This window comes from Salvelinus sp. IW2-2015, linkage group LG26 (assembly GCF_002910315.2).
Source record: "Salvelinus sp. IW2-2015 linkage group LG26, ASM291031v2, whole genome shotgun sequence".
In the NCBI taxonomy this organism is placed as follows: Eukaryota; Metazoa; Chordata; class Actinopteri; order Salmoniformes; family Salmonidae; genus Salvelinus; species Salvelinus sp. IW2-2015.
In genome coordinates, this window is record NC_036866.1 from 37,235,257 (window position 1) to 37,260,795 (window position 25,539).

Below are 25,539 nucleotides of genomic sequence, written 5' to 3' on the forward strand. Positions count from 1 at the left end.
GTGTGCAGGGGCCGTGAGTGGTTTTGGTGGCAGAGGTAGGTATTGCCTGAAAAGAAACAGCTTTTACTCAGTCAAATTGCACACCAAAAAATCCAGGAAAGCTCAGTCTTGAGCAGCACCACAATATATACTTGCAAAGGAATGGAATAGCTGAATAAAAATGAAAGAAGTAGCTAAATAAAAAATTGAAGAGGGCAAGCAAAATGTGTCATCCCTTACTTGTCTACACAATCATTTTGCCAAGGGGGGGGGGCTGTCTCTTATACACATCTAGATGTGTATAAGAGACCAGTTGTGGGGAGGGAGAGGGAGCAGGAGAACCTCACTGACTAGACACCTATTCTCTCACTGAGGGGTTTGAACTAATCTCAAATGACAGAATCAACTGAGAAGGTGAAAAACCAAACCCGCGAGCAGCATGCACTGATTTCACACGCGCACTGAGGTGGTGGTGCCTTCTGTTTCAAGTATCAAGGCTTTGAGCATCCTGTCATATCTTCACATTCAAACTGAGAGTAAAGTTCAATTTTCCATATGAGGCTGCCTAGCAATTCGACAAAGTGGAAATTAGATCAAGCAAAGCGTGAGCCCTTCTATGTTTTGGAGCTGCCTGCGCTGAAATGGACTCTTCTACAGTAGTTATTGCGTTATTCATATGCTTAAATAGGCAATGCTTGCAATATAATCTCGTGGAAAATAAAATGGCATGAACATCTGTAAGGGGTGATCAAGAGTTTGACAACCCAAAGTTAAGGAAATAACATGGTGCCTGCTTTTCTCCAAGACATCACAGCAATAGGGACATGGGTCTCTATTTTTAGACACCAATGTTCCGACCATAAATTAACAACTTGCTCCTAAATGTGATCTAATAGTGTGCGTTGCACCTGATCTAGAGTAGCCTACATCGCTGGAGAACATGGAATGCCGTTTACCTTATTCATTTTCCTCAAGTATTGCAAAGTGATGAGAGGTTTGCCGTATACTCTCCTAGAAAGCGACATGGGAGACATATAACTTTTGCACAATGGAATCCAGAACACTTTTATCTGCTAATAGAGGTCGCTACTCCTGTGAGACTATGTCGTTTTTTTGTCTTATAAATATAATTTCACAGCAATTGTGTCTGTAAATTACAAGTTGAGGAAAAGTGTGGATAAAAATAACTCCGACGAAATCCTTTCAAAAATAATAATTTCATCCTATCGAGACCAAATCTCCTGGGCTTTTATGGGAATTAAACACTCCTCCCGCTGTATGCTGCTCAGGGGGAAAATGGCGGAGTCTGAGAGCACTGAGGTAGGTGTGCAATCTTCGATTAATTCATAGGCAAAGCTACACAACAACGTGAGTGATGAATAGTTCACTGCGCTGTTACTGTCAGGTTAATTTCTCATTTCAAGCATGGAATGCACATCGCGCACAAGTGTATGCTGGTACTTCTGCAATATATGTGTTGGTATTCTTTGGGTCCACTTTTGTGCAACATAGTCTATGCCCTGTAAAATGTCTGTACCAAATGGCACGCTCCACTCATACAATATTTTTTATCCTAAGCATACAGTGACTTCAAACTGTTCATTGACCATTAGTTGAGTTCCGTAAACGTAATTGTTTCGTGTGACACTCTGTTTAATAGGAGCTACCCTAATGATAGCCTACTCGTGTCTGGCACTAATTATTTTGTCTGGTTCGTAATCCAGAGAAAGGTTGCATTCGGTCAGTCACAGGTCAAGATTCAGAGAAACGTGATTTAAGGCGCGAAGCTCGCGTTTATAGCTCGTGCGCTGTCCTTGTTGCTGTAGCAACCTCAAACTGGAACGGCTATCTTTGGCTTGCTCCTTTGAGTGGACCATCCGGCGAAACGCATAGCCGCGGATTGTAGGGGTGCACCCTCTGATAAATCACAATAAAAAACGAATTTATATACATATTAAACATTCCACCAAATTACTGCACTAGGCCTTTATTACTCCCTGCATGAGCATAGAGGAGAAAAATTATCATCAGCAGAGCCGAGAGTTTACTTTAGATGTAGTTAACATGAGAATTGTAGCATTCTCTGCTTGAGAGTAAAAGTTTGAGGAACAGAAGATAGGTGGTGAAAAAAGATGACTGTGCTACCCATATAGTTTTAATACCCTTTTTTCCCCCCTTGTCTCTGTCTCTGTGTTTGTTTTTGTCCATCTGTGAAAGTAATGTTTGTTGCCATGTAGCTTTCTGCTTACCCAGTATGTGAATAGGTTATTCTGTGTGAATGGAGCCAGTGTTTGGAGCTGCCTGTTGCTCCGCCCCCTGTTGACAGACCATCCCCATTACTAGGCAAAACAAGGACAAAGACAAAGCTGCACAGTCAGAGTGGCTGCCGAGCACAAGACTGAGGAGAAGGACTGACTCTCTTTAACAAGGCCAGATCAATATCACTGATAGCCATGAGAGTGAAATCTAACTCTTAAGATATATGTGCACCAGGGAACAGAACATGACATGGGTTGAGTTGAATGCTCAAATGAGTTTTTCCCCTTTTTCCTCTCTTGATAATATGTCTGGAAGGGAAGGAAATCCTGGATCCTTTTTCTTCCGCTGAGCTATGGGCTGATCAGACAGGCTTCTGTCTGTGCTCTCCCAGCAGGCATTAAAGGTGACAATCAGAGTTTTACAGGCACCCCTTCTGTGTAGAATTCTGTATCTTCTGCTTTCCTCAGACAGACTGACAGACAGACATCCTGTCAATACTGTTAGTGTTGTCTCTAGACACATACGCTTGATCCACTCACCTCTGGGGCTCCATGGGAAAGCCAATGACCGTTGAAAGAACAAATGAGAGAGGAAAATAGCAAAGAATATAAACTGCTGCAAGATCTGTTCTTCCCACAGATTGTGAGGTGAATGCAAAGAGTGTTGTCCTAACACAAAATCAATTCATTGGGTTTTACAGTTTTATCATCATACAGTATGTCCTTCACCCACTATTTCTCTGTAGAAGACCTGACTTTTAGAAATCTGCTCCGGCCCCATGATGTCTTTATTGTGTGTTACCATTCTCTAAAAACCCTTAGCAACAGCAGCAGCCACAGCCAATCCGCATCATCCAATCTCAGCGCGTGCAGCCCACCTCGCTGCCCAAGCCTGTGCCCTTCGTCCACCATGTCCCGCGGCCGCCCCATACTCCCCACGCTGCCCCCCTGCCTAGCTGCCCTGGCCGGGGGAAGATGGCCAAGTTCCTCAACCCTGAGGAGATGACCTCCAAGGACTACTACTTTGACTCCTACGCCCACTTTGGAATCCATGAGGTAGGGCTGCCCAGGGGCTGTATGCATCAAGCCTCTCAAACTTAAAGTAGTAATGCTGATCTAGGATCAACATAAGATTAGACGGGGGGTCTTAATTTTAGATGAGCCCTCATACTATTTTTTATTATTATTAGTATTAGTATCATTATTATTATTGTTATTATTATTAGTATCATTATTATCATTATTATTATTGTTAGTATTAGTATTATTAGTATCATTATTATTATTATTAGTAGTAGTAGCAGTAGTATCATTATTATTATTATTTCATTATTATTATTATTATCATTATTATTATTAGTATCATTATTGTTATTATTCTACTTTAAGATGCTTTGTAAATATACTCTCAGTTCTTACCAACTGTGTTCTTACATGACTCTATGTAAAGTTAGTTCCACTAAAGGCCAGCCCACATTAGACCACTTCACAGAACTGCAGCTCTTCCCTAGAGATGTCCAACTGTTCCAGGGTATATGGGAGGAGGGTGTCAGAAGGGTAGAGAGCATATTTCAAGTAAGACCTGTGAGATGGGGTTTGTTCTGTGACATTTTTTGAATTTACTAGGTCAGATTGGTTTTTATAATTTCTGCTCTGTGAATGTTCCTGACAGACAGAGAAAGAGAATGGTTGAATTGACTTAAGAGGGATATGCAGTAACCCCACACTGTTTTTCAATGTGGACCAGTGTGTCTGAAATGGAAGGGTGGGATCACAGTGACTGGCGGATTCATATTTAATATACTGTATTTCATCCACTCACACTACACTAAGTCTACGTTCATATTGTCATGGAAGTTAATATGGCTTTGATTGAAAAGCACCTTGTTTTTCACCTTGATACACTGTTAGAAGTGGTTTTGACATCTCCCACCCTGACACCAATCATTTGTCACTGAACAGGAGATGCTGAAGGACGAAGTGAGGACGCTCACCTACAGGAACTCCATGTACCACAACAAGCACGCCTTCAAGGACAAGATCGTCCTTGACGTCGGCAGCGGGACCGGCATCCTGTCCATGTTTGCAGCCAAGGCGGGAGCCAAGCACGTGTACGGGGTACGAGAAGCTGCCTCACTCCTTGCTCCCTGTCTGGCCTCGGACTAGAATGTTATCAGGCAGAACCATCATAACCGACAGCATCAGGAAATGCTGTGAAGCCTAGCCTGACAAGCCGCTTGCTCTCCCTCAGATGCGTGCGTCGCGTGAGTGTGTGCGTGCGAGCGAGTGTGTGTCTGTGTACTTCTATCTTTACATGTGTATACTATGCATATGCACATATATTTGTTTATAAATGTATGAGTTTGTCACGGTGCAGACTTGGTTTACCTCAGGAGGTTATTTGCTGTCTGCTTGTCAGGCAGGTTATCTGGATAAGCTCTCTCTATTTTAGAGCTCTCAGATGCTGTGTTGTGCATTGTGGAGTAATTTCCACTCTAGGCAAATCTGTAAATGCATGCTGGATTTGGGCCAGTAGCTTGTTGACAACCCGGTGGTTCTCATTTAGTACTTTGGTCTTGGACAGGGTTTTTTGTCAGTTTGTGTAACTGTGTGTGTGTGTGTGTGTGCGTGTATATATTTATTGTTCTGGCAATAATCACAAAGAAATGTCATTGGGAGGAAGGATGTTTGACATGCTTTTCACATTTGTATCACAAGTGATATTTTTTTTAAATAATGACAATTGGCATTTTTAGACCTACAGTGCCTTCGGAAAGTATTCAGACCCCTTGACTTTTTCCACATTTTGTTATGTTACAGCCTTATTCTAAAATGTATTAAAACGTTTTTTTCACCTCATCAATCTACACACAATACCCCATAATAACAAAGCAGAAACAGGTTTTTAGAATTTTTGCTAATTTATTACAAATAAAAAACTGATATCACATTTACATAAATATTAAATAATATAAATATTCATATATATATATAAATATTCACCCTTTACTCAGTACTTTGTTGAAACACCTTTAGCAGAAATTACAGCCTTGAGTCTTCTTGGGTATGACACTACAAGCTTGGCACACCTGTATTGGATGGATGCCAGGTTGGATGGCGAGCGTTACTGCACAGTTGTTTTCAGGTCTCTCCGAAGATGTTCGATAGGGTTCAAGTACGGGCTCTGGCTGGGCCACTCAAGGACATTCAGAGACTTGTCCCAAAGCCAATCCTGTGTTGTCTTTGCTGTGTGCTTAGGACCATTGTCCTGTTGGAAGGTGAAACTTCGCCCCAGTCTGAGGTCCTGAGCGCTCTTGAGCAGGTTTTTATTGAGGTTCTCTCTGTACTTTGCTTCGTTCATCTTTCCCTCGAACCTCACTAGTCTCCCAGTCCTTGCCACTGAAAAACATCCCCACAGCATGATGCTGCCATCCCTATGCTTCACCATAGGAATCCTGCCAGGTTTCCTCCAGACGTGACGCATGGCATTCAGACCAAATAGTTCAATCTTGGTTTCATCAGACCAGAGAATCTTGTTTCTCATGGTCTGAGAGTCTTTAGGTGCCTTTTGGCAAACTCCAAGTGGGCTGTCATGTGCCTTTTACTGAGGAATTGTTTCTGTCTGGCCACTCTACTACCATAAAGGCCTGATTGGTGGAGTGCTGCAGAGATTATTGTCCTTCTGGAAGTTTCTCCCATCTCCACAGTGGAACTCTAGAGCTCTGTCAGAGTGACCATCGGGTTCTTGGTCACCTTCCTGACCAAGGACCTTCTCCCCCGATTGCTCAGTTTGGCCAGGTGGCCAGCTCTAGGAAGAGTATTGGTGTTTTCAAACTTCTTCCATATAAGAATGATGGAAGCCACTGTGTTCTTGGGGAGCTTCAATGCTGCAGACATTTATTGGTACCCTTCCCCAGTACCCTTCCCCAGTCTCGGAGCTCTACGGAACATTCCTTCGACCTCATGGTTTGGTTTTTGCTCTGACATGTACCGTCAACTATGCAGCCTTATATAGACAGGTGTGTGCCTTACCAAATCATGTCCAATCAATTGAATTTACCACTGGTGGACTCCAATCAAGTTGTAGAAACATCTCAAGGATGATCAATGGAAAGAGAATGCCCTGAGCTTAATTTCGAGTCTCATACCAAAGGATTTGAATACTTATATAAATAAGGTATTTCTGCTTTTTATTTTTAACACATTTGCAAACATTTCTATAAACCTGTTTGCGTTTTGTCATTATGTGGTGTTGTGTGTATATTGCTGAGGATTTTTTTTCAATGTAATCCATTTTAGAATAAGGCTGTAACGTAACAAAACGTGGAAAAAGTCAAGGGATCTGAATAAAAATATTCCAAAACATGCATCTTGTTTGCAATAAGGCACTAAAGTAAAACAAAGAAATTCACTTTATGTTCTGAATACAAAGCAAATCCAACACAACACATCACTGAGTACCACTCTTCATATTTTCAAGCATGGTGGTGGCTGCATCATGTTATGGGTATGCTTGTCATCGGCAAAGACTAGGGAGTTTTTGAGATAAAAATAAATGAAACAGAGCTAAGCACAGGCAAAACCCTAGAAGAAAACATGGTTCAGTCTGCTTCCCAACAGATACTGGGAGATAAATTCACCTTTCCACAGTACAATAACTTTAAACAAAGCCAAATATGTACTGGAGTTGCTTAGCGAGATGGCATTGAATATTCCTGAGTAGTTTAAAGAATAGTGTGCAAATATTGTTCAATCCAGGTGTGCAAAGCTCTTAGAGACTTACCCAGAAAGACTGGCAAAAGTTATTATAACATGTATTCACTCAGGGGTGTGAATACTTATATAAATGAGATGTTTCTGTCTTTCATTTTCTATAACATTGCAAATAATTTTTAAAACATGTTTTCACTTTGTCATTATGGGGGATTGTGTGTAGATGGGTGAGACATTTTTTATAAATCCATTTTGAATTCAGGCTGTAACAAAACAAATGTGGAATAAGTCAACGGGTATGAATACTTTCTGAATGCACTTGCTAGGGAGACAACCACATATCAGCATCAAATATACAGGATACCAACATTCAATATCAGGTAAATAATTAATAAATTGCGTTTTGCAAGAAAAACATTTTAATTCATACCTAAAATCGATTAATAAAACATCTGAGAATAGTAATATTTTACACACACATGAAGGTACCCATAAGCAATCATTTCTGATGACAAAACACAAATGTGAAAATTTGGTCGATATAGCGTTTTGGAAATAAACTCTTCAAATGTAAAAAGTATGTCAAACATCCTTCCTCCCAATGAAGTTTCTACGCTGGTGTGGAATCGCCCAGTGGTACAACTAGGCTATGTGCAATTACACTGAGTGTACAAAATATTAGGAACACCTGCTCTTTCCATGACATAGACTGACCAGATGAAAGTTATCATCCCTTCTCACCTTCACCTTAAATCCACTTCAATCAGTGTTGATGGGGAGAAGACAAGTTAAAGACGATTTTAAACCCCTGAGGCAATTGAGACATGGATTGTGCATTTGTGCCATTCAGAGGGTGAATGGGCAAGACAAAAGATTTTAGTGCCTTTGAACGGGGTATGGTAGTAGGTGCCAGGCGCACCGGTTTGAGTGTGTCAAGAACTCCAACTCTGCTGTCAAGAACTGCAATGCCTTGTATGTCAGGAATGGTCCACTTCCCAAAGGACATCCAGCCAACTTGACACCACTGTGGGAAGCATTGGAGTCAACATGGGCCAGCATCCCTGTGGAACGCTTTTGACACCAGAGTACATGCACCTGATGAATTGAGGCTGTTCTGAGGGCGTGTGTGTGTGTGTGCGTGCGTGCGTGAGTACGTACGTATGTGTGTGTATGTGGATCATCTGGTCAAATTACTGTTCTTCCAATACCGATACCGTGTAACACTTAGTTGAACAGTCTGTATGCAGATATGTGCCTGCCTTTAAGCCAACCTTGTGGAATTTATTCCTTAGAGGTAGCTATGTGACAACTGGAGACTGTCTCTAGGGAGGAGGAGCTCGGTGACTGCCTGTGGGTGAGAGATAGATTGATGCCTTCTGGCACCACTGGGAGCTGGGAGGCAATGTGAGGGGCATACAGATCTCTGTGGGTGAGAGCGCCCACGCAGGCATGGCACTGAAGGTAGGTGCCTGTCACTGTCTTCGGCAAAGGGAGAAATCAGTGCCAATTAGTGTGAGCTGACACACACACACACGCGCACACACACACACACACACTCACAGGCTACACATTATCGATGGCATTCTCTCCTCTACATGCCATTTTACAGCAGGCCAGGCCTGGGGAAACAGATGTGTGTGGCCAGTGGTGGCAGGCTGGCAGCTGACTGATTACCATGGGCACTGCTACTAATGGGCTGTAGAGGTCCAGCTGTGCCCAGGTTGACACCTCCAGAACAGCAATGCACAGAGAAGGCAGGCCACAGCTGTGTCCTACCCCGGCTTAACCAAGGGCTCCAGCATTAGCCAGCTTCACCCTGTCGCCCTGTCCTCTCTGTTTTCCGGAGAATAAATGGGTAGTGTAGAGCATGAATCACCTCGTACAGCTCAGAGATACTTGCAGGGTTGGGGAGTAACTGATTACATGTCTTCGATTACATGTAAACTGGTCACAAAAAAACTGTAATAAATTACATTACCAGCAAAAATATTGTAATCAGATTAGAGATACTTTTGAAAAACAAGATGATTACTTCTTGGATCACTTTTAAATTCAGAAAGGATGTTTGCAAAAAGTACATTATGACAACTTTCTGTTTTCTCAATGACATTCAATTCAGCATTGAAAAAACACACAAGTTTAAGTATGTTCCACCTGAGCGAGTCTGACCAGATGTCAGAGACAACTATGATGACACACCAAATGCGTTTGATGGATCCTTTTTGTCTTCTTGTAATGGCTCTTAAGGGGAAAGTAATCCCCGAAAAAGTTACTAAAAGTAATCAGATTCCATTAATGAGTTTCAGTAATCCAAAAGTTACATTGCTGATAACATTTTTTGATAGGTAACTAGTAACTGTAAGAGATTACATTTAGAAAGTAACCTACCTTACCCTGGACACAAGCCCATAGTGGGAGTTATTTAGCGTACATGGGAGTAGAAGTCTATACCTGCAGAATCCTGACACTTTCAAGGTTTAATATTGATCAGTATTTATATTTTTTTTTCACCTTTATTTAGCCAAGTAAGCTAGTTGAGAACAAGTTCTCATTTACAACTGCGACCTGGCCAAGATAAAGCAAAGCAGTGTGTCACAAACAACAACACAGAGTTACACATGGAATAAACAAACATACAGTCAATAATACAATAGAAAAAGTCTATATACAGTGTGTGCAAATGAGGTAGGATAAGGGAGGTAAGGCAATAAATAGGCCACATTGGCGAAATAATTACAATATGGCAATTAAACACTGGAGTGATAGATGTGAAGAAGATGAATGTGCAAGTAGAGATACTGAGGTGCAAAGGAGCAAAATAAAAAATAAAAATAACAGTATGGGGATGAGGTAGTTGGATGGGCTATTTACAGATGGGCTATGTACAGGTGCAGTGATCTGTGAGCTGCTCTGACAGCTGGTGCTTAAAGTTAGTGAGGGAGATATGAGTCTCCAGCTTCAGTGATTTTTGCAGTTCGTTTCAGTCATTGGCAGCAGAGAACTGGAAGGAAAGGCGGCCAAAGGAGGAATTGGCTTTGGGGGTGCCAGTTGAATATACTGCTGGAGCGCGTGCTACGGGTGGGTGCTGCTATGGTGACCAGTGAGCTGAGATAAGGCGGGCTTTACTATCAAAGACTTATAGATGACTGGAGCCAGTGGGTTTGGCGGCGAATATGAAGCGAGGGCCAGCCAACGAGAGCGTACAGGTCGCAGTGGTGGGTAGTATGGGGTTTGGTGAAAAAACGGATGGCACTGTGATAGACTGCATCCAATTTGCTGAGTAGGTGTTGGAGGCTATTTTGTAAATGACATCGCCGAAGTCAAGGATCGGTAGGATAGTCAGTTTTACGAGGGTATGTTTGGCAGCATGAGTGAAGGATGCTTTGTTGCAAAATAGGAGCCAATTCTAGATTTAATTTTGGATTGGAGATGCTTAATGTGAGTCTGGAAGGAGAGTTTAACAGTCTACCGACGACTAGTTTATTTGAGTTATCCTCATTTTGTAGTTGCCACATAAGTCAGAACCGTCCAGAGTAGTGATGCTGGGAGGGCGGGCAGGTGCGGGCAGCGATCGGTTGAAGAGCATGCATTTAGTTTTACTTGCATTTAAGAGCAGTTGGAGGCCACGGAAGGAGAGTTGTATGGCATTGAAGCTCGTCTGAAGGTAGGTTAAACAGTGTCCAAAGAAGGGCCAGAAGTATACAGAATGGTGTCGTCTGCGTAGAGATGGATCAGAGAATCACCAGCAGCAAGAGCGACATCATTGATACAGAGAAGAGAGTTGGCCCGAGAATTGGGTTGGCACCCCCATAGAGACTGCCAGAGGTCCGGACAACAGGCCCCCCGATTTGACACACTGTACTCTATCTGAGACGTAGTTGGTGAATCAGGCGAGGCAATCATTTGAGAAACCAAGGCTATTGAGTCTGCCAATAAGAATGTGGTGGTTGACAGTCGAAATCCTTGGCCAGGTCGATGAATACAGCTGCACAGTATTGTCTCTTATCGATGGCGGTTATGATATCGTTCAGGACCTTGAGCGTGGCTGAGGTGCACCCAAGACCAGCTCGGAAACCAGATTGTATAGCGGAGAATGTACGGTGGGATTTGATATGGTCGGTGATCTGTTTGTTAACTTGGCTTTCGAAGACCTTAGAAAGGCAGGGAAGGATAGATATAGGTCTGTAGCAGTTTGGGTCTAGAGTGTCCCCCCCCTTTGTAGAGGGGGATGACCACAGCTGCTTTTCAATCTTTGGGAATCTCAGATGACACGAAAGAGAGGTTGAACAGGCTAGTAATGGATCTCAGACGATACGAAAGAGAGGTTCAAAGAGAGGGTCCAGATTGTCTAGCCCGGCTGATTTGTAGTGGTCCAGATTTTGCAGCTCTTTCAGAACATCAGCTATCTGGATTTGGGTGAAGGAGAAATGGGGGAGGCTTGGGCAAGTTGCTGTGGGGGGTGCTGGGCTGTTGACCGGGGTAGGGGTAGCCAGGTGGAAAGCATGGCCAGCCGTAGAAAAATGCTTTTTGAAATTCTCAATTATCGTGGATTTATCGGTGGTGACAGTGTTTCCTAGCCTCAGTGCAGTGGGCAGCTGGGAGGAGGTGTTCTTATTCGCCATGGACTTTACAGTGTCCCAGTGTCCTAACTTCCCTGAAAAGTTGCATATCGCGGTGGCTATTTGATGCTAATGCAGTACGCCACAGGATGTTTTTGTGCTGGTCAAGGGCAGTCAGGTCTGGAGAGAACCAAGGGCTATATCTATTTCTGGTTCTACATTTTTTGAATGGGGCCTGCTTATTTAAGATGGTGAGGAAAACACTTTTAAAGAATAACCAGGCATCCTCTAGTGATGGAATGAGGTCAATATCCTTCCCGGATACCCGGGCCAGGTCGATTAGAAAGGCCTGCTTGCTGAAGTGTTTTAGGGAGCGTTTGACAGTGATGAGGGCTGGTCGTTTGACCGCGGACCCAGTGCACACGGCATGACTGTGTCCCTGCTTTATTCATGTGAAGGCTTTCAATTGGATTCTCTAAAGTTGATAGAGGAGTGTCTTTATTATATAAAAACTTCTTTATTGTATAAAAACGAAATTTTTGTCAGTTCAATAAATCAAGCATATTGGAAGTGCAGTGGGCACAGTTAGGCACTCCTGGTGGGGTTTCAGTCTATGGGCCTCGGGCCCCTAAAGTGTGGCCATTGTGAAATCCAGACAGGACGGCAGAGCACCACTGACATGGGGTGAGCTGCTTTTTTTATACAGGCAGAGATCAAGCTGTGCAAATGTGACATTTTACTTGAGACGCCTATCTCGCTGTGCTCTCTCTGTGTGTGTGTGTGTGTTCGTGTCAGTGTGCATTGTGAGTGTGTCTATGTTAAAGGGAGAGAGAGAGAGAGCGAGAGAGAGAAATAAAAGAGAGAGAGAGAGAGTGAGTGGGCGAGAGGTTCTTCAGGTCCTGCTTCCATTGGGAGGACTCCGGGCAGGCGACTTGTGAATAACCTGTACTTGGCCCATTACCTGAAGTACGCAGCTCTGACAGCTGGGCACAGGAATGGACAGACTGTTATATTCTTTGTTTCTTTAACTCTACTGAAGAACACTTCAAGTTCTGGACTCCCAGTGCTAACTACCGTCTCAGACCCCACCTGGTTGGACATAGTTAGAGAGTGGCATATTCAAGCATCTCTTTACTTTGGTGATCACTGGTATTAGTGGCAAAATGTTTGAAATTATTTTTGTTTTGCTTTTTCCCCAGATTGAATGTTCCAGTATATCGGAATACTCTGAGAAAATCATCAAGTCTAACCACCTGGACAGTGGTAAGAGCTGAAGGTCTTTCTTATTCACTGTGCCTATTCACTATTCTCCTCAGAGATGCAGTACAACAGGGATGTGTGGTAGAGTGTCTGAAAGGGGAGGATTCACCAAGAACATGGGAAGTTGTCCTTCTGTGTGCGATAGGTTAATTTAAAACATAATATGAAGGTAACCTCTATTCTCACTTATCTGTAGTACGGTCATATTTTATAGGGGAACAACAACACATTCATACAAAATGGTCACTCAGCTATCAAATCAAATCAAATGTATTTATAAAGCCCTTCTTACATCAGCTGATGTTACAAAGTGCTGTACAGAAACACAGCCTAAAACCCCAAACAGCTAGCAATGTAGGTGTAGAAGCACAGTGGCTAGGAAAAACTCCCTAGAAAGGCCAGAACCTAGGAATAAACCTAGAGAGGAACTAGGCTATGAGGGGTGGCCAGTCCTCTTCTGGCCATGCCGGGTGGATATTATAACAGAACATGGCCAAGATGTTCAAATGTTCATAGATGACCAGCAGGGTCAAATAATAATAATCACAGTGGTTATAGAGGGTGCAACAGGTCAGCGCCTCAGGAGTAAATGTCAGTTGGCTTTTCATAGCCGATCATTCAGAGTATCTCTACCGCTCCTGGTGTCTCTAGAGAGTTGAAACAGCAGGTATGGGACAGGTAGCACGTCCGGTGAACAGGTCAAGGTTCCTTAGCCGCAGGCAGAACAGTTGAAACTGGAGCAGCAGCACAACCAGGTGGACTGGGGACAGCAAGGAGTCATCAGGCCAGGTAGTCCTGAGGCATGGTCCTAGGGCTCAGGTCCTCCGAGAGAGAGAAAGAAAGAAAGAAAGAAAGAAAGAAAGAAAGAAAGAAAGAAATTATTAGAGAGAACATACTTAAATTCACACAGGACACCGGATAAGAGGAGAAATACTCCAGATAACAGACTGACCCTAGCCCCCCGACACAAACTATTGCAGCATAAATACTGGAGGCTGAGACAGGAGGGGTCGGGAGACACTGTGGCCCCGTCCGACAATACCCCCGGACAGGGCCAAACAGGCAGGATATAACCCCACCCACTTTGCCAAAGCACAGCCCCCACACCACTAGAGGGATACCTTCAACCACCAACTTACCATCCTGAGACAAGGCCGAGTATAGCCCACGAAGATCTCCCCCACAGCACAAATCCAAGGGGGGCGCCAACAGCTTAGCTAAGTTGCGATTTAAGCGCTAACAAAATAATAGCAGCATAAACAAAGTGGCACCAGCAAAATATATCTAATTAAATATGGATGGGGTAATTGAGTGGACCAGCTCATTTGTAACAGCCAGTGTGTTTTGGAAAGCTTTTGGCAAGCCAAGGATAGAGTGAAAACTGGGACCAAGCCTGGGGGGGAGGCTAAGTGTTCATTTCATGCTGACAAATACTTCCTTTCTTGGAGAAACTGTATTCAATTACTTCCAGTAGGAGAACAAAAGTGATTGTCGCCAACTCATCTCAGCCAGAGTGAGATTCCGCTCGTTTTCTTTAACCTCCAGCTGAGCTGATTTACATGAGAACACTAAGGGCTGGCTCTGCATAGGGATAGCTGGCACTCGGATACCATAATATATGATGTAATAAGTGCTCACCACTAAAAGTGTGTCTGAGATCTTTTGTCAGTGTTCGTATGTGACAAAATGGCGTCACGGCCAAATAATAGAGTGACACATCGGTAACACTTTACCTAAAGGGGGTATACATAAGACATTCATAACATCTTTATGAAACCAGTCATAACACCTTTGAGTGTGGCAGTATCATTCATTATAATGTGGTACTTACTGTACGTTTGGTCTCTACCAGACATCAAATACACTGAGAAAGTCAAAGCGTATCCAAAAGCACTTCAGCCCACTTGAACAAAAAGGGGACTTGATAATCCCAAAAAAGCTTTCCTAACCACAGGATACTTCAACAGGTGACTATGCCAGCAGCATACCACCCTGCATCCCACTGCTGGCCTGCCTCTGAAACTAAGCAGGGTAGGTCCTGGTCAGTCCCTGGATGGGAGACCAGATGCTGCTTGCTGTAAATGGTGTTAAAATTCCAATCCCAAGGCATTGATGGGAACATTGCCCTGTGTAGGGTGCCCTCTTTTGGATGGGATGTTAAACGGGTGTCCTGACTCTCTGTGGTCACAAAAAAATCCCATGGTGCTTATCGTAAAAGTAGGGTTGTCATCCCCGGTGGCCTGGCTAAATTCCTAACCTGGCCACATTATCATCCCCCTCATTCCTAATTGGCATATATCACTCCTCACCTGATAGATGATGTGTAGTGAGCATTCTGGTGCAAATCGGTTGCCATGCATCGCCCGAGTGGGTGCTACACATTGGAGGTGGTTGAGGTGAGCTTCCCCCTTAATTTGCAAAGTGTTTGGGTGTCTCAAAATCGCTATACATGTCCAATCAATTAATTATCCCAGAGAAAAGAAAAGGAGCTCTGCATAGATCTGTGTATATTGAAACAGACAGGCTTGCATTTCAGTAAGAGGCTTTCATGAGAGAACGAAAGAGTCATTGCTTTGATCAGAGCTAACAAGGTTGTGATTATGTCATTTGCAAGGACAAGCACACCTACTGTACAGATTATTTCAGGTAAACATGTGAAAAAAGCCAGATGGTTCTTTTGTTGTTTGTCAACTGTTGCGATACATTTTGGACAGTGTGCTAGAGTTGTTTGTCTTGGTGTTAGAATGATTTGGGGTGTAGGGTTAGGGGTAGAGGGTAAGGGTCAGCTGATTTTTTTTTTGCCCTAGCACTACACAGCTGATTCAAATGATTCATCAAAGCTTGATGATTAGCTGATTATTTGAATCAGCTGTGTAGTGCTATGGCAAAAACCAAAATGTGCACCCCCTGGGGTCCCGAGGACCAAGTTTAGGAAACCCTGGATTAGAGTTATGGTTGGTTCAATTCAGCCAATTCAGGAAGTAAACTGAAATTCCAATATCAATTCTAAATTTCATCATTGCCAACAATGAGAAAAAAATCTGAATTGGAATTTCAGTGTACTTCCTACATCGAAATGGAATTGGGTTAGGTTTAGGGTTAAGGGTTAAAGGATTCGGGTTAAGGTTTAGAGGGTTAGGGTTTAGAAGAGACCGGTATAGCTCCCCCTGCAGGAGCAATTCACATGGGTGTTCCTGCTGGCCCAAATCATGGGGGACCGGTGGGAAGAGGGCCTTGTTGAGAATGGGCACATGACCCTGGGCACAGTGATCTGGGACAAACACCGACATTACATTGGGGTGAATAATAGGCTCAATAGTGAAGCATGTGAGTTACTAGTCAGTATCAGGTTTTGAATTAAACACTCTTGGCATTTTCTCAACCAGATTCACCTGGAATGCTTTCCAACAGTCTTGAAGGAGTTCCCACATAAGCTGAGCACTTATTGGCTGCTTTTCCTTCACTCTGCGGTCCAACTCATCCCAAACCATCTCAATTGGGTTGAGGTCGGGTGATTGTGGAAGCCAGGTCATCTGATGCAGCACTCCATCACACTCCTTCTTGGTCAAATAGCCCTTACACAACCTGGAGGTTTGTTGGGTCATTGTCCTGTTGAAAACAAATGATAGTGCCACTAAGCGCAAACCAGATGGGATTGCATATCGCTGTAAAATGCTATGGTAGCCATGCTGGTTAAGTATGCCTTGAATTCTAAATAAATCACTGACAGTGTCACCAGCAAAACACCCCCACACCATCACACCTCCTCCATGCTTCACGGTGGGAACCACACATGCGGAGATCATCCGTTCACCTACTCTGCGTCTCACAAAGACACGGCGGTTGGAACCAAAAATCTCACATTTGGACTCATCAGACCAAAGGACAGATTTCCACCGGTCTAATGTCATTTTGCTCATGTTTCTTGGACCGAAGCAAGTCTATTCTTCTTATTGGTGTCCTTTAGTAGTTGTTTCTTGGCAGCAATTCGACCATGAAGGCCTGATTCACACAGTTGATTTTGAGATATGTCTGTTACTTGAGCTCTGTGAAGCATTTATTTGGTCTGCAATTTCTGAGGCTGGTAACTCTAATGAACTTATCCTCTGCAGCAGAGGTAACTCTGGGGCTTCCGTTCCTGTGGCGGTCCTCACGCTAACGTCCCACATATCCCAGAGAGGTTTAAGAAGGAAAGAAATTCCACAAATGAAATTTTAACAAGGCACACCTGTTAATTGAAATGCATTCCAGGTGACTACCTCATGACGCTGGTTGAGAGAATGCCAAGATTGTACAAAGCTGTCATCAAGGCAAAGGGTGGCTACTTTGAAGAATCTCAAATATAACACTTTTTTGGTGACTACATGATTCCATATGTGTTATTTCGTAGTTTTGATGTCTTCACTATTATTCTACAATGCAGAAAATCATAAATGTGATATGTGATAAACGGCACAAAAGGGTCATGACACCAAAAAAGTGTCAGTCAGTCAATCGGTCATTCATATAGATGATTTGTTGTGCAGTTTCCCTTACCTTGAACTCAAGCTCCAGCTGTGCTTTTCTGTCCTTGGCCTTCTCTTCCTCCTTCCTGGCTTCCTCCTGAGGCTTCTCCCTGCCCTTACTGGCAGCTTCATTAAATAGTACCCACAAAACACCAGTCTCAACATCAACAGTGAAGAGGCGACTCCGGGATGCTGGACTTCTAGGCAGAGTTCCTCTGTCCAGTGTCTGTGTTCTTTTGCCCATCTTAATCTTTTATTTTTATTTGCTAGTCTGAGATATGGCTTTTTCTTTGCATCCTGGAGTCGCCTCTTCACTGTTAACGTTGAAGCTGCCAGTTGAGGGCTTGTGACGCATCTGTTTCTCAAACTAGACACTCTAATGTACTTGTCCTCTTGCTCAGTTGTGCACCGGGGCCTCCCACTCCTATTTCTATTCTAGTTAGAGCCAGTTTGCACTGTTCTGTGAAGGGAGTAGTACACAGCGTTGTACGAGAAATTCAGTTTCTTGGCAATTTATCGCATGGAATAGCCTTCATTTCTCAGAACAAGAATAGACTGACGAGTTTCAGAAGAAAGGTCTTTGTTTCTGGCCATTTTGAGCGTGTAATCAAACCCAAAAATGCTGATACTCCAGATACTCAACTAGTCGAAAGAAGGCCAGTTTTATTGATTCTTTAATCAGCACAACAGTTTTCAGCTGTGCTAACATAATTGCAAAAGGGTTTTCTAATGATCAATTAGCCTTTTAAAATTATAAACTTGGATTAGCTAACACAACGTGCCATTGGAACACAGGAGTGATGGTTGCTGATAATGGGCCTCTGTATGCCTATGTAGATATTCCTGCCGATAATCTGCCGTTTCCAGCTACAATAGTCATTTACAACATGTCTACACTGTATTTCTGTGATTTCTGTGATATTTCTTGTGATCTCCAAGGTGGCTTAGCAGTTCAGACGTCTTTTTCTGTTCCGTATTGTTCGTGTCCTGTATATATATATATTTACACCTTTCTTCGCATATCTTTTATCTATTTTATTATCCAAGAACTCAACTACAAAAGCTTTCCTGCAAAATCTTTCCTGCAACCCGCTTCACCAATTACAAAAAGTATTATTTACCTCAATCTGAAAATCCATCGTGGAAGCTAGCCAGGGGCTAATTCAGAAGCTAGCCTGAAAGCTAACCAGAAGCTACTCCGATAGCTAGCCAGAAYCTAATCTGTAGCTGCCCCGAAATTAGCCGGTTTGCTGGCTAGCGTTGGTGTTTCAGCTGCCCACGTTTAGTGGTCATCAGCTATTCCTTTAGCTCGATAATCTACCGGCACTTTTGTGCAACGCGACTCGGACCGGAGCATTCCGGGACTCTTTTTCTCTCAGTTTCCCCGGATTCCAGCCGCAGGCTCTGGACACTTGCACCTTGATTTCGCAGCTAGCTAGCTGCAAACCGTGTGACTATTGGCTTACGTCGACCCCGGAGCAAACTCAAATCATTCTGGAGCTAGCCAGCTGAGGAGTTCCATCACCATCCGGACCCGTTTCTTTTGTTGCTGCTGCAGATACGGAACCCCACCGGGCCTTCACGACTGACTGCCGCGACTGACTGCCGACGTTATCTGCCCGAGGGATTTATCCAACTGGCACCTCCGTCCCGACGTTACCTGAACGCTCATCTGAGGCCCGCTAATCGTTAGCTGTCTTATCGGCTGCTATTTGAACAAGTATATCGGACAACTATTATTATTATTATTATTTTTTTATTTTTTTCCTTGGGTCACATATCTATTATTGCCAATTTGGATTGATCCCTCTACCACGCGGAACCCACTACAACGGAACCCCACTAACCTACGACGGAAACGCACGAGGTATCTACAAACAGACCTCCATCCTATGCTGCTACCGATAGCATATACCCGGCCAGCTGTCTGGATCGCCACGACCCCAACCAACCTCTACTCACTGGACCCTATTGATCACTCGATTAGCATGCCTCTCCTTAATGTAAATATGCCTTGTCCATTGCTGTTCTGGTTAGTGTTTATTGGCTTATTCACTGTAGAGATTCTAGCCCTGCTCTCTATACCATAATCCAACCTCTCAGTTCCCACCCCCACATATGCGATAGACATCACCTGGTTCAAATGATGTTTCTAGAGACAATATCTCTCCATCATCACTCAATACCTAGGTTTACCTCCACTGTATTCACATCCTACCATACTTTGTCTTGTACATTATTCCTTTAAACTATTTTATTAGCCCCCAGAAACCTCCTTTTTACTCTCTGCTCTAGTAGCTCTAGGCGACCAATTCTCATAGCTTTTAGCCGTACCCTTCCTACTCCTCCTCTGTTCCTCTGGTGATGTAGAGGTGAATCCAGGCCCTGCAGTACCTGGCTCCACTCCTATTCCCCAGGCGTCTCTTTTTGATGACTTCTGTAACCGTAATAGCCTGGCTTCATGCATGTTAACATTAGAAGCCTCCTCCCTAAGTTTGTTTTTGTTCACTGCTTTAGCACACTCTGCCAACCCGGATGTTTTAGCCGTGTCTGAATCTGCTTAGAAAGACAACCAAAAATTCAGACATTTTCATCCCAATTACAAGATTTTCAGACAAAGATAGAATGGCCAAAAGGGGCGGTGTTGCAATCTACTGCGAAGACTGCTGCAGAGTTCTGTTTATACTATCCAGGGTCTGTTCCCAAACAATTTGAACTTCTACTTTTAAAAATCCACCTCTCTAAAAACAGTTCTCACCGTGCCGCCTGCTATAGACCAACCCTCTGCCCCAGCTTGTGCTCTGACACTATATGTGAGACTGATTGCCCCCTTCTATCTTCAGAGTCTCGTGCTGCTAGGCGACCTAAAATTTGAAACATGCTCAACACCCAAGCCACCCTACAATCTAAGCTTGATGCCCTCAATCTCACACAAATTAATCAAATGAACCTACCAGGTACCACCCAATTCCGTAAACACGGGTACCCTCATAGAATATCATCCTACAAACTTGCCCTCCAAATACACTCTGCTGTTTTCAAACCAAGATCTCAGCGATCACTGCCTCATTGCCTGCATCCGTAATGGGTCAGCGGTCAAACGACCTCCACTCATCACTGTCAAACGCTCCCGAAACCTTCAGCGAGCAGGCCTTTCTAATCGACCTGGCCGGAGGTATCTGGAAGGATATTGATCTCATCCGTCAGTAGAGGATGCCTGGTCATTTTTTTAAAATGCCTTCCTCACCATCTTGAATAAGCATGCCCATTCAAGAAATTTAGAACCAGGAACAGATATGCCCTTGGTTCTCTCCTGACATGAACTGCCCTTAACCAACAGAAAAACATCCTATGCCGTTCTGCATTAGCATCGAAAGCCCCCGTGATATGCAACTTTCAAGGGAAGCCAGAAACCAATAACACAGGCATTTAGATACAGCCAAAGGCTAGCTTTTTACAAGCAGAAATTTGCTTCCTGCAACACAAATCAAAAAAGTTCTGGGCACCGGTAAGTCCATGGAGAATAAGAACAACCTCCTCCAGCTTCCCACCGCTCTGAAGCTGGGAACACTGTCACCACCCGAAATCCACTAAATAATTGAGAATTTCAATAAGCATTTTCTACGGCTGGCCATGCTTTCCACTGGACCCCTACCCCGGACAATAGCACTGCCCTCGCCCTCTGCACTCGCCAGCCTTCCCATTTCTCTTTCTCCAAATACAGTCAGCTGATGTTCTAAAATGAGCTGCAAAATCTGGACCCTTACAAATCAGCCTGGCTAGATAATCGGACCGTTTCTTTCTAAAACTACTGCTGAAATTGTTGCACCCCTATTACTAGCTCTCAACCTCTCTTTCGTGTTCGTCTGATCCCCAAGATTGGAAAGCAGCTGCGGTTATCCCCCTCTTCAAAGGGGGACACCCTTGACCCTAACTGCTACAGACCTATATCTATCCTAACCCTGCCTTTCTAGGTCTTCGAAGCCAAGTCAACAAACAGATTACCGACCATTTCGAATCCCACCACACTTCTCCGCAATGCAATCTGGTTTCAGAGCTGGTCATGGGGTGACCTCAGCCACGCTCAAGGTCATAAACGATATCGTAACCGCCATCGATAGAAACATACTGAAGCCGTATTCATTTGACCTGGCCAAGGCTTTGACTCTGTCAATCACCACATCCTCATTGGCAGACTCGACAGCCTTGGTTTCTCTAATGATTGCCTCGCCTGGTTCACCAACTACTTCTCTGATCGAGTTCAGTGTGTCAAATCGGAGGGTCTGTTGTCCGGGCCTCTGGCAGTCTCTATGGGGGTGCCACAGGGTTCAATTCCTTGGACCGATCTCTTCTCGTTTTCATCAATGATGTCGCTCTTGCTGCTGGTGATTCTCTGATCCACTCTACGCAGACGACACTATTCCTGTATACTTCTGGCCCTTCTTTTGACACTGTGTTAACAACCCTCAGCGAGCTTCAATGCCATACAACTCTCCTTCGTGGCTCCCAACTGCTCTAAATACAAGTAAAACCAAATGCATGCTCTTCAACCGATCGCTGCCCTGCTCCTGCCGCGCCCTGTCCAACATCACTACTTTGGACGGCTCTGACTTAGAATATGTGGACAACTACAAATACCTAGGTGTCTGGTTAGACTGTAAACTCTCCTTCCAGACTCACATCAAACATCTCCAATCACAAGTCAAATCTAGATTGGCTTCCTATTCCGCAACAAAGCATCTTTACTCATGCTGCCAAACATACCCTTGTAAACTGACCATCCTACCATCCTCGACTTCGGGTGATGTCATTTACAAAATAGCCTCCAAAACCCTACTCAATAAAATTGGATGCAGTCTATCACAGTGCCATCCGTTTTGTCACCAAAGCCATATACTACCCCACTGCGACCTGTACACTCTCGTTGGCTGGCCTCGCTTCATCGTCGCCAAACCCACTGGTTCCAGGTCATCTACAAGACCCTGCTAGGTAAAGTCCCCCCTTATCTCAGCTCGCTGGTCACCATAGCAGCACCTACCTGTAGCACGCGCTCCAGCAGGTATATCTCTCTAGTCACCCCAAAACCAATTCTTCCTTTGGACGCCTCTCCTTCCAGTTCTCTGCTGCCAATGACTGAACGAACTACAAAAATCTCTGAAACTGGAAAACACTATCCCCTCACTAGCTTTAAGCACCAGCTGTCAGGCAGCTCATAGATTACTGCACCTGTACATAACCCATCTACAATTTAGCCCAAACAACTACCTCTTACCTACTGTATTTATTTTATTAATTTATTTTGCTCCTTTGCACCCATTATTTCTGTCTCTACTTTGCACTTTCTTCCACTGCAAACCACCCATTCCAGTGTTTTTTTTTTTTTTTTAGTTTTTATTTACTTGCTGTGTTGTATCACTTCGCCTCCATGGCCTTTTATATTTTTTATTTATTTTACATATATTTGTTTGCCTTCACCTCCCTTATCTCACCTCACTTGCTCACATTGTATATAGACTTATTTTTTTTTTCACTGTATTATTGACTATATGTTTGTTTTACTCCATGTGTAACTACAGTGGGGAGAAACAAGTATTTGATACACTGCCGATTTTGCAGGTTTTCCTACTTACAAAGCATGTAGAGGTCTGTAATTTTTATCATAGGTACACTTCAAACTATGAGAGACGGAATCTAAAACAAAAATCCAGAAAATCACATTGTATGATTTTTAAGTAATTAATTTGCATTTAATGCATGACATAAGTATTTGATACATCAGAAAAGCAGAACTTAATATTTGTACAGAAACCTTTGTTTGCAATTACAGAGATCATACGTTTCCTTAGTTCTTGACTAGGTTTGCAACACACTGCCAGCAGGATTCTGGGCCACTCTCCTACAGATCTTCTCCAGATCCTTCAGGTTTCGGGGCTGCCGCTGGGCAATCGGACTTTCAGCTCCCTCCAAAGATTTCTATTGGTTCAGGTCTGGAGACTGGCTAGGCCACTCCAGGACTTGAGATGCTTCTTACGGAGCCACTCCTTAGTTGCCATGGCTGTGTGCTTCGTGTCGTTGTCATGCTGGAGAGACCCAGCCCGACCCATCTTCATGCTCTTACTGAGGGAAGGAGGTTGTTGGCCAAGATCTCGCGATACATGGCCCATCCATCCTCCCCTCAATACGGTGCAGTCGTCCTGTCCCCTTTGCAGAAAAGCATCCCCAAAGAATGATGTTTCCACCTCCATGCTTCACGGTTGGGATGGTGTTCTTGGGTGTACTCATACTTCTTCTTCCTCCAAACACGGCGAGTGGAGTTAAGACCAAAAAGCTCTATTTTTGTCTCATCAGACCACATGACCTTCTCCCATTCCTCCTCGTGGATCATCCAGATGGTCATTGGCAAACTTCGAGACAGGCCTGGACATGCACTGGCTTAAGCAGGGGGACCTTGCGTGCGCTGCAGGATTTTAATCCATGACGGCGTAGTGTGTTACTAATGGTTTTTCTTTGAGACTGTGGTCCCAGCTCTCTTCAGGTCATTGACCAGGTCCTGCCGTGTAGTTCTGGGCTGATCCCTCACCTTCTCATGATCATTGATGCCCCACGAGGTGAAATCTTGCATGGAGCCCCAGACCGAGGGTGATTGACGTCATCTTGAACTTCTTCCATTTTCTAATAATTGCGCCAACAGTTGTTTCCTTCTCACCAGCTGCTTGCCTATTGTCCTGTAGCCCATCCCAGCCTTGTGCAGGTCTACATTTTATCCCTGATGTCCTTACACAGCTCTCTGGTCTTGGCCATTGTGGAGAGGTTGGAATCTGTTTGATTGTGTGTGGACAGGTGTCTTTTATACAGGTACAAAGTTCAAAACAGGTGCAGTTAATACAGGTAATGAGTGGAGAACAGGAGGGCTTCTTAAGAAAAACTAAACAGGTCTGTGAGGCCGAATTCTTACTGGTTGGTAGGTGATCAAATACTTATGTCATTCAATAAAATGCCAAATTAATTTTTAAAAATCATACAATGTGATTTTCTGGATTTTTGTTTTAGATTCCGTCTCTCACAGTTGAAGTGTACCTAATAAAAAATTACAGACCTCTACATGCTTTGTAAGTAGGAAAACCTGCAAAAATCGGCAGTGTATCAAATACTTTTTCTCCCCACTGTATGTGTTGTTGTATGTGTCGAACTGCTTTGCTTTATCTTGGCCAGGTCGCAATTGTAAATGAGAACGTGTTCTCAATTTCTACCTGGTTAAATTAAAGGTTAAATAAATAAAATAAAAATAAATTTCTGACCAATTTGATGTTATTTTAATGGACAAAAAAAATGCTTTTCTTTCAAACAAAGACATTTCACAAAGTGACCCAAAATTTTTGAACAGTAGTGTACTTAATGAGTATATACTGCATACTATCAGTTCATTTTTGTATACTGTAAACCAGGGTGTCAAAGTCAAATGGACGGAGGGCCAAATAAAAAATTTAGCTACAAAGCCGAGGGCCGGACTGTTCGAATGTTCATTGAAAATTTTTTAAATGACGCATATTGTCTATCTATCCATTCATTTACACATCTTGACACCTCTTCATACAAATCATCCCCGTAGTTTGTGCATGCATAGGACGTAAAGCCAAAAACTCCCTCTGTCACGCTTAGGCTGGAGTCCACTCCGCGGATGAAAATTGACAACTGGGCAATGTCAGAAATGTCGGTGCTCTCATCCACAGCCAAGGAATATGCAATGAAATCTTTTCCCTTTTTCACAAGCTGCTCTTTTAGATTGATGGACAACTGGTCTACTCTCTCGGCAATGGTGTTTCTGCTCAGACTCACATTTAAAAAGAGTTGCCTTTTTCTGGGCAAACTCGTCAACAAACTTTAATCATGCAGTTTTTGATGAAATCCCCCTCCGTAAATGGCCGGGCTGATTTAGCGATCTCTTCTGCCAAAATAAAACTGGCCTTGACAGCAGCCTGGCCTTGTGATTTGGCTTTTTTGAACAGAGCCTGTCGAGATTTGAGGCCTCGTTTTAATTCCTCTGCCTTTTGTAGCCTTTGTTCCATGTCCATATTCTTGTTTTTGTCCGCGTGTTTCGTTTCATAATGTCGTCTCAGATTATACTCTTTCAGTACCGCCACACTTTCTCCACACAGAAGACACACACAGGTTTTCCAGCTACCTCCGTGAACATATACTCCGACTCCCACCTTGTTTGAAACCCCCGGTTCTCAGTGTCCACCTTCCGTTTTGCCATTTTTGATG

The 25,539-nt window shown here is 43.6% G+C and overlaps 1 protein-coding gene across 1 annotated transcript in view; it reads left to right on the forward strand.

Moving 5' to 3' along the window:
* The first annotated feature begins 318 nt into the window (after positions 1–318).
* LOC111952555 (protein arginine N-methyltransferase 8-B-like) overlaps positions 319–25,539 on the forward strand; it is a 45,194-nt gene continuing 19,973 nt past the window's right edge. The window contains exons 1-4 of the mRNA XM_023971366.3: positions 319–1,299; positions 3,060–3,293; positions 4,200–4,355; positions 12,709–12,772. Coding sequence (XP_023827134.1) covers positions 1,231–1,299; positions 3,060–3,293; positions 4,200–4,355; positions 12,709–12,772 — 523 coding nt within the window. The 5' untranslated portion in view covers positions 319–1,230. The remainder of the gene's footprint in view (positions 1,300–3,059; positions 3,294–4,199; positions 4,356–12,708; positions 12,773–25,539) is intronic.